Here is a 9,234-nt window from a genome sequence, read left to right as displayed (position 1 = left end):
GGCTATTCTGGCTGCTGAGACTCGGCTCCTTGCCAGCTATTGAACCTCGATTGACATCTCGCCCCCCCAAAACACGCACACACACACACACACACACACACACACACACACACACACACACACACACCTCCCCTCGGCTCGCAGTGTGACAAGGTGTCCAAGGGCTACCCATACGAGGTAGGGCGTGGCGTGGCCGTGCGTGCTGCTATAAACACGGTACATAGGGGGCGCCAGCAGGGTGAAAGCGTGTGTGCTTGATGTTCACGTCCCACCCAGTCCCACCTCCTCTCCCTTCCCCTATAAAATTCACCGCACGCCATGCCGCATGTCCGCCTCCCTCTGCGTTTATCACCTACCTCGCTCAGCTGACGGCTCTGGAGCAGAAGCGCAGCGGCAAGCCCAGCCTGCACACCCCCCACAAGGCCGTCACGGGCACCAACGCCCACCCCGCGCACGACTACAAGGTAGGGCGGGGGAACCGAGGGCAGGCAGGCGGCCGTGCTTTTGCGGTTGTGCGGTCGTGTGTGCACGCGTGTGTTCAGAAACGCCCATCACGCATTCCTCCGCCACTTCCCACCACACGCCCGCCCGCCATTTCACACACGCCCCCTGCGCCCCCCGAGCTCTACCGGTTCGTTCCGGGTTGGCAACCCTCCTGGTTTACTTTGCGAGGACTTCAAAAAGAACTCCCTCCCCCGCCCATCGTCACGCACTTCTTCGCCACCTCCCACCACATGCCGCCAACTCTGCCTCAACCCTGTCCCATTGCACGCCACACGCCGCCTCCCGCCACCTCACACACGCACGCCCCCCTGCCGCCCCCCCCCCCACCTGCCCCTCCACCCCACATACCCCTCCACCCCCACCTCCCCTACCCTCCCCCCCTCCCCCCCACCTAACCCCACCCACCCACCCAGGGCGCGGGCAGCCTGGACGAGCTGCCGCCCGAGCAGCGGGACAAGCTGGGCCAGGTGGTGAGCCTGAGCCCGGGCGAGCGAGGTGGTAGCGAGCCTGCCGAGGCGGCACGTGCGATGTGGCAAACATGGGAGGAGGGAGGGGGGCCCCGGCGGGGCATGCACACGCGCACACACGCACACACACGTAAACGTGCGTACGTACGTACAGACAACCACGCGTGCACATACACGTGCGTTCAGCTAAACACAGCATGCATGACCAGTAATCCACGCGATCCTCCTCCCGTGTGCTTGTAAACCCGAGACCACGCGCACACGCTACCCCTCCCCTCCCCTCCCCTCTCACAGAACGTGGGTGGCCATGAGATCGACCCGGCCCTGCTGTGCGACCGCAGCGCCACCGCCAAGACCGGCACACACTTCCTGGGCTGATGGCTGCATGCTGCTGGGCTGAGGGTCGATCGAAGGATGGATGGGCTGATGGGGTTGTGAATGGGCCGCTGCTGGCGGCGTGGTGGGATGAAGGGTTGACGGGTTGACGGGGGCCGACGACATGAACTATCTAGTAAGGGAGGGGCGGGGGCATGCAGCCCCCGCCCCGAGCCCGGGGCGGGGATCTAGCCACTACTGAAGTAGCAAGCTAAGGGAATGGAGAGGCGGGTAGTGTGGGTGGCTGGGGGATGGATTGAGGTAGATAGGGTCGGGGAACGTGTGGAGGATAGGTAGGCAGGATGGAGGCCAGGGCAGGGCGGGCACCCGAGGTTAGTTGTGTGCGCCGGTTGATGTCCGCGGTGCGTGTGCGTGACTGGCCTGCAGGTAAAGTGCTGGCAGGTATATAGCCGCGGTAAAGGTAGCAGTGATGAAGCGGCACGTGGAGGGGAGCAGTCAGGGAGCAGTAGCGTGTTGTGGCACGTGCGAGCTAGCTCGCGCTGGTCAGACGAGGCCTGCTGCTGCTGTGGGCTCGCTCGCTCCCAGCAGGTCGGTGGGCAGCAGCAGATTGAGGTGTGTGTGTACGTGTGTACGAGGCCTGAAATATCTGCTGGTGATTGCCCTGGCAAGCGTGTGTCACGCAGTGCAGCAGGGAAAGGGAGGGGTGCGTAAGCAATGACGTCCGGGGCTGGGTGGCATGGCATGCCGGCGGGCTCAAGCGCCTGAGCAGGCAAGCGGATGCTGCTGAACTGCTGCAAAGCCCACATACTCACATTATATGCACAGTGTCAACACGGGGGCGTTAAGCAGCAGCAGCAGCAGCGGCACATGGTACGGTCCCTGCGGACGCTATGTGCGAAAGGCCTGCGACGTCCGTTCGCACTACCAGGCGCGCGCATCGGCTTCTGCGTCATGGCTCCTTAAAACAAGAGCACTCTGCCTTGCGCACTAGTTTTCGGACACTGTCGCCAATTATCGGGGAGGTTCTCGGCCTCGTTTGCGAATGGACGACAGGTGGATACGATAGCCGACAGCTGCACTATGGATTCGGGGAACCAATCTCAACTTCTCAAGACAGTGTTTGTTTTGCTCGCCACTGATATTAACATATTAACTATATTTAGTTTGATTATTTCCAGCGAACTCTTGCATGCGCACAGTGAAGAAGCCTTCCGACTACAGCGCCCAATTTACGTTGACCGGCTCCTTATTGTGGCCATAGTTAATATAGTATACTGATTACGTGAATAGAATAGGATGGCGGCTGGCGCCTCGGAGGCGACACAACATGTGTTGCGCTGCCTGCACACATTAGTTTATTCAATTGACACAGATGCGCGGAATACCTCGGAGCAGCAACTTCAGGCAGCAATTGGCCACGAGGGCTATACGTCGCTGCTCGCCACGCTGAGCACGGATGGCCGAATATCAGACGACCTGGGCGTGCGCCAGCTAGCAGCCGTGATCTTGAAGCAGGTCATAAAGAAGCACTGGTCGGCGGAGGCACCAAAATTCGAGGCGCCGGAGCTGTCCGCCAACGAGCGGGCCCACATCAAAGCTGTGCTGCCCGCTGGCCTGGCGCAAGAGAGCTCAAAGCTCCGGACAGCAGTCGCGATGTGCATCGCGGCCATCGCGAAGAGCGACCCGGACGGCTGGTCGGGGCTGGTGGAGAATCTAGTCGGCGCCATTCACACCCAGCGCGCCACCAACAAGGCACTCGTGCATGGCGCTATCCGCTGCCTGGCGCTCCTCAGCGATGACATAGACGAGCAGCAGCTGCCGCAGGCAAGCAGGCGCAAGGGGGGAGGGGGCAGGGGGGAGAGGGGACGTACGGCCGAGGCCTGGTGTGGAGTGTGTGGAGCGGTTGGGCGGGCGGGCGGCCTGACCCATGTGCCCATGCGGGTTTTGGGACACGCACACGTGCACACGCCCCGCATCCGGTCGGCTTGCTACTGGGGGGTTTGCTGTTGTGCGTGGGATGGGGGGGGGGGCTAGGAAGCTGCTGCCGGGTAGTGTATGCTGCGGGGGCGGGGCTTGCGGCGGGGGTGGTGGCAAGCATGGATGGAATATGGGTAGCCCAGACCGCGGGGACCCGCGCGCTTCCTTCAGCACCGCCCAACACACCACAACCCTCCCCCCAATCCATACACACACGCACATTGTCGAACCCTCACCCTTGCGCCTTCCTCTAGCACACACACACACACACACACACACACACACACACATTAGCAATGTAACACACGCACACATGCTTATGCGCGCATGCAGGTTGCCCAGGCGCTGCTGCCGGAGCTGCTGGCTGTTGCCTCGGACGCCTCGCCGGGCACTGAGGAGCTGCGCGCGGCGGCGCTGTCCATCCTGTGCGACCTGCTCAAGAGCCTGGGCGTCATGGCGGGCGTGTACCAGCGCCAGGTGGGAGGGTGGGGTGTGGGAGGGAGTGGGGGGGGAGGGTGGGGGGGGTGTGTGTGTGGGGTGGTGGGGGTGGGATGGGATGGGGTTGGATGGGGTGTTCGTACCGAGAACCACGGGTGGGTTGAGGGCAAGGGCTCAACCCGTGGGCCCGACCCGGCTGCTGCCTGGGACCCATTTCGCTGTTGCCCCACTGCTGCGGGCTCCCTCCACCCCCGGCTAACCCAACTTCCCTTTCCTCCCCGCCTCTTTCCCCGCCCCCCCCCCCGGTTTGGTTTAGCCTGGACTGGGATTTACATCCCCATCTCTGCCCCCTCCCCCACCTGGCTACGCCTTCACTTCTCAAGTAATCATGAATGTAACCCCCCTACCTGCCCACCCCCCTCCCACCCTCACCTGCCCTCCCTCTCCAGGTTCGCGACCTGCTGGTTCCGCTGGTGGAGCCGTGGCTGCCGCTGCTGTGCGCGCAGGTGGCGGCGCCGCTGGACGTGGAGGTGAGGGGGAGGGGCGGGGGAGGGGGGTAAGGGGCGGGAGGGGTGGGAGGGGGGTTAAGGAGTGGAGGAGGTGAGGGGCGGGGGGGGGGTGATGAGTGGAGGAGGTGAGGGGCGGGAGGCGTGTGAGGGGCGGGAGATGTGAGGGGCGGGAGGGGTCAGAGTAGAGGTACGGGGGGGGAGGGGGGTCGTAGACACCAGCCCAAGCTAAACCGAACCGACAATGCAAAAGAGCGAGGAGGAGAGCGTGGCCGTGGGGTGAGGAGAGCGTGGCCGGGGTGAGGAGTGGAGCTGCGCGTGGAGGGGATCAGCGCCGTACAGTACGGTGGGAAGGAGGGGTTGCCCATAGTAGGGCCGCAGCAGCGGGCGATGGTACCGGCAGCCCCCATCCCACGGGGACACGTGCCAAGCTTGTCCGTTGCACACACGCGGTACCCGACCCCCAGCCCCAACCCCCGTCCTCGCGTCTCTCGCCTCTCATTGGGCACGGTGCCAACGACCAACCCCCAACAACCAACCAACCCCGACCCCACACAAACCTCGCTTGTGCTCTTTGCAACACCCGCCACGCCACGCGCGCACACACAGGACGCTGCCAGCTGGTCTACCCGCATGCTGTGCCTGCGCTGCCTGACGCAGCTGGTGTCGTTCTTCAGCAAGCCGCTGCAGGCGCACATGCAGGTGCGGATGGGGGACACGTGCGCGGCTGCTGCCAGTGCTGTGTGTTGAGCGTGTGTGCGGGTGCCGGGCGGGCGCTCAACGCTATGCTTGTGGTAATCGCAGCTGCGTATCATGAAATGGACATCTGACCTGCCTGCCTGCCTGCCTGCCTGCCTGCCTGCCTGCCTGCCGCTTTGACCCGCCCGCACGTGTCCGCACTAAGGTGGTTTCATACTTTTATCCCTGTAATGTTGTCGCCCCCCCCCGCTTTTCCCCCCGTCCCCCCCCTCCTGCTCCCCCCCGCAGAGCATCATGGGCGCGTGCTGGCGCATGTACACACAGTCCCTGCCCCTGTACACGGTGAGAGGGGTGGGGGCTGGGAGGCGGAGGGTGGGAGCGGGCGGAGCGGGAGGCGGGGGCGAGGGTGAGGGGGGGCGGGGGTGAGGAGGGGCGGGAGGCGGGAGTAAGGGGTAAGGGGTGAGGTGCGGGGGTTGTAAATACCAGCCCAAACTAAAGCATTGCCGACCGAAAAAGGGCGGATGGGCGCAAGGGTGAAAGCGTGGCGCGTGGGTGTGACGTCTGCACGAGGCTTCAAAATTGAGCACCCTGTCCGCTGCGTCTTGCACGCACGCCCACCTACACACACACGCTTGCCCTTGCGCTTCCTTGTGTTGCCTAACGCACTTGCCCTGTCCCCGCCCCTATGGTGATGTACCACGACTGCAGTTTCTTCTTGCAGCGCGACTGTTTCCTTTCGGGATTGGTTCAAAGTTTTTCCCCGCCCCGCCCTCAGACGCACCTGGTGCTTACGCCCGCGGAGGGCGGCCAGGCGCCCGACCCCACCGAGGACCCGGCCGGCGCCTCCGCAGCTGCTGCTACTGCCACCACCCCCGGCAGTGCTACAGCCGCTGCTACAGCCGCTGCTGCTGCTGCTACTGCCGACGGCGGCGGCGCTGCGGTGGACGCGGAGGGAAATACGCTGGACCCGGAGTCGCTGTTGGCGCAGCTGTTTGAACTGCTGATGGCGCTGGTGGGACTGCACAGGTGAGGACAGGCGGGGGTTGTAGAACACCAGCCCAAAGTAAATTGAACCCAATGCAGTGGGGGCCTGCACAAATGATTGGGAAAGCGGTACAGGATGCACTGAAGACTGCTTACGAAGTGGCGGGGGGGGGGCAATGGGGCAATGGGCAGGGGTGCGGCGCACTGGTGAGGAGGGCGCGGGTCGGAGAGTTTGAATCGCTTGCTGCTTTCTTCATGAACGACTACCCCCGCGCTCTGGTTCTGCGTCGCCGTATTGTTATTCTCCTCCCACACACACAGGTATGCCAAGCTCATAAAGCCGGCACTGCCCGAGATGGCGCACCTGGCTGTGGCGTACATGCAGGTGCGGGCGTGCGTGCGTGTGTGTGTGTATCTGAACACCAACGGAACAGGGCCCGCCGGAGCTACTTATGGGCGTTTGGTTGGTCATAGTATCGTGTGGCATCAGCGTCAACTCTCATCTTACCAACACCCCCTCTCCTACTCTCCTCCTCCCTCCCACCCGTCTGCCTCCCTGCCTCCCTCCCTCCCTCCCTCCCTGCCTCCCTCCCGCCTCAGATGACCAGCCGCCAGGCCGCCGACTGGGCCGCCGACGCCGCCGCCTACGTGGCGGACGAGGATGACTCCATGTTCACGGTGCGAGTCAGCGGAGAGCTGCTGGCGGACAGCCTCATGCAGGTGAGGGGGGGAGGGGGCGGGAGGAGGGGGGGCGGGAGGAGGGGGGAAATGTGTGTGAGGGGGGGGGGGTTTGTAAATACCAGCCCAAACTAAACCAAACCCAATGCAATAGAGCGAGGAGGAGAGCGTGGCCGATGCTTGACAACTGAGTGGCACGCGACAGTAGTCCCCATTCCCGAAATGCACCGAGTTCCCAGGTTCCCAGCGAAACATCCCGCAAACCGGTAGAAAGAAGGGGGGAGGAGTCAGGAGGGGGCAGGAGGGGTGGGGAGGCCGCGAGGGCCTCAGGCCGTGAGGGGAGTTTTGGGGTTGGGGGCTGGGTGAAGGGATATTGGAAGCTGGGGCTGGGTTTCTACTCCCATGTCAAGTGCCAGAGAATGGGGCGCGTACAGGATACGGCGGATATCGTGTACGGCATGTCTGTGTCGTGACTCATTGCGTTGGGCATATTTGGTGGGGCTCAAGGAAAGGGAGGTATTCGTGCGTGTGTGTACACCGCGTACGTGTGCAGCGTGCTATCTTAGCTAATCATGAATGTAACTCCCCCCTCTCGCTCGCCTCAGGCGTTCGGGCTGGACGCAGCGGGGGCGCTGATGGATGCTGTGGAGCGCCGCGCGGCGGAGGCGGCGGCGGCACGCGCGGCGGGGCAGGTGAGAGAGGAAGGAGTCTTGACTGCAAACAAATAATAACATGCTGTGTGTGTGTGTGTGTGTGTATGTGTGTGTGTGTGTGTGTGTGTGTGTCTGTGTGTGTGCGTGTGTGTGTGTGTGTGTGTTGTGTGTGTGTGTGTGTGTGTGTGTGTGTGTGTGTGTGTGTTGTGTGTGTGTGTGTGTGTGTGTGCGTGTGTGTGTGTGTGTGTGTCTGTGTGTGCGGCTTGACCACAGTGGCGCTGCAAGCACGCGCAACTCCAGCCAAGCCAACCACCCAGCTTCGGCACAGCTTCCTAGCCTTCCTTATCAACATGTTCCCAACATTGCCCAACTCGCAGGCGGGATGGTGGAAGCTGCGAGAAGCTGCGCTGCTGGCGGCCGGCTGCTGCGCCGCCTCCTTCCCCGGCGGGCTGCCCGGCGAAGACGGCGGCGGCGGCATGGGCGGCATGGGGGGAGGCGGCGGCGGCGGCGCGCGGCAGCGGGCGGCGGCGGGTGCGCTGGTGGCTCGGCTGCAGCGGCTGATGGATGAGGTGGTGGCGCTGGACCTAAGGGTGAGCTGGGGGTGAGGGGGCATTGGGGCCTGAGCGGATGGGAGGGGTGAGTTGGGTGGTGGGTTGGGGGCTGTGGGCTGGTGGACGGATGGATAGGGGGCGCCCGCTTTGTTGAAGGGTATCAGGGCAATTTCACAGGCAACAAAGCGGGCGTGTGCAGGGGTTGTGCCTTGTTTGGACAGGCACATCCAGTTCCCCCTCCCCTAAACAATCATGATTGTAACTCCTCCTCCCACATGCTCTTACACTGCTCCCATTGCCTCATCCCGCAACCCCCCTCCAGCCCACCAACCCCTGCCCTCCCTTCTCCCTTCTCCCTCCCCACCCCCATTCCCCACGCACCCCCACTATGCTACTGTACCTGCCTACGCCTTCACTTCTTAACTAATCATGAATGTAACCCCCCTTCCCCTCCCCCCCCCCCCCCAGGCCGGCGCCTGCAACCCCCTGCTAGTGGGTCGCGCCCTGTGGCTGGCCGCCCGCCTGCAGCCGCTGCTGCGGCCCGACCAGCGGCCGGCGCTGCTGCAGGCGGCGGCGGCCGGGCTCAACAGCACCCTGCCGCCGCCCGTCAAGATTGGTGAGCGGGGCTGAGGGCGGGGCTGAGGGCGGGATGGGATGGGGCGGGGCGGGGCAGGGCGGGGCGGGGCAGGGCGAGGCGGGGCAGGACAGGGCTCGGGGCGGGGCGGGGCAGGGCAGGGCGGGGCTCAGGGCTCAGGGCAGGGCTCGGGGCTTGCCCCGTATGGGTGGCCCGTATGGGTGCGGGTTGTTGGTGAACGTTTTCCTAGCTGCTGCCCCCTGGTCCCGCGCCTCTGCTCCATCGCCCACACCTCTCCCACGCTGCTCCTCCCACACACGCACCTGCCGCACCCCTGCAGGCGCCTGCCGTGCGCTGGCCAGTCTGGTGGGGCGCGTGCCGCCGGCGGTGCTGAGCGGCCCGGGGCCGCAAGGCGCGGGCAGGTGAGCACGTGTGGCTGTTGACAAGGTGGAAGTAGCGGGGGGGAGGGCGGCTTGCCTACACACCACACGCACTGCGCCATCGTGGGGCCTGGCAAAACCACGTAATTTATCCCGGCCGCACGCGCCGCCTCCCTGCCTCTCGCGTCTGCCCCCTTCCCTCCCTTCCCCCCTTTTCCCCCCTGTCGCCTCTGCCTGTGCTTCGCTATTTCTCCTTGGTTTGGTTTAGCTTGGGCTGGTCATTACAACCCCCCGCCCCCCGCCCTTTACCCCTGCCTCCCGCCCGGCCCCCAGCCCCGGCGGCGCCTGCCTGTCCGACTGCCTGTACGGCGGCTGTGTGGCTCTGCTGGCTGTGTCGGGCGAGGACAGCCTCAACCTGGTGCTAGAGAGCCTGGTGCCGCTGATCAAGGTGGGAGCAGGGGGAGGATGAGGGGGAGGAGGAGGGCTT

The 9,234-nt window shown here is 64.5% G+C and overlaps 2 protein-coding genes across 2 annotated transcripts in view; both read left to right on the top strand.

Moving 5' to 3' along the window:
• The window catches only part of CHLRE_08g377500v5 (uncharacterized protein), an 8,976-nt gene extending 7,019 nt beyond the window's left edge, over window positions 1-1,957 (top strand). Inside the window, exons 15-16 of the mRNA XM_043065201.1 lie at window positions 918-974; window positions 1,266-1,957. Of these exons, the coding sequence (XP_042922202.1) occupies window positions 918-974; window positions 1,266-1,349 (141 nt within the window). The 3' untranslated portion in view covers window positions 1,350-1,957. The remainder of the gene's footprint in view (window positions 1-917; window positions 975-1,265) is intronic.
• Window positions 1,958-2,301: 344 nt separating this feature from the next.
• CHLRE_08g377450v5 (uncharacterized protein) overlaps window positions 2,302-9,234 on the top strand; it is a 15,264-nt gene continuing 8,331 nt past the window's right edge. Inside the window, exons 1-13 of the mRNA XM_043065200.1 lie at window positions 2,302-3,131; window positions 3,618-3,761; window positions 4,172-4,252; window positions 4,838-4,930; window positions 5,216-5,269; window positions 5,703-5,953; window positions 6,233-6,296; window positions 6,512-6,631; window positions 7,195-7,281; window positions 7,620-7,832; window positions 8,262-8,409; window positions 8,708-8,789; window positions 9,081-9,195. Coding sequence (XP_042922201.1) covers window positions 2,604-3,131; window positions 3,618-3,761; window positions 4,172-4,252; window positions 4,838-4,930; window positions 5,216-5,269; window positions 5,703-5,953; window positions 6,233-6,296; window positions 6,512-6,631; window positions 7,195-7,281; window positions 7,620-7,832; window positions 8,262-8,409; window positions 8,708-8,789; window positions 9,081-9,195 — 1,980 coding nt within the window. The 5' untranslated portion in view covers window positions 2,302-2,603. The remainder of the gene's footprint in view (window positions 3,132-3,617; window positions 3,762-4,171; window positions 4,253-4,837; window positions 4,931-5,215; window positions 5,270-5,702; window positions 5,954-6,232; window positions 6,297-6,511; window positions 6,632-7,194; window positions 7,282-7,619; window positions 7,833-8,261; window positions 8,410-8,707; window positions 8,790-9,080; window positions 9,196-9,234) is intronic.

This window comes from Chlamydomonas reinhardtii, chromosome 8 (assembly GCF_000002595.2).
Source record: "Chlamydomonas reinhardtii strain CC-503 cw92 mt+ chromosome 8, whole genome shotgun sequence".
NCBI lineage: Eukaryota > Viridiplantae > Chlorophyta > Chlorophyceae > Chlamydomonadales > Chlamydomonadaceae > Chlamydomonas > Chlamydomonas reinhardtii.
This window is presented reverse-complemented; position numbering and strand designations above follow the sequence as displayed.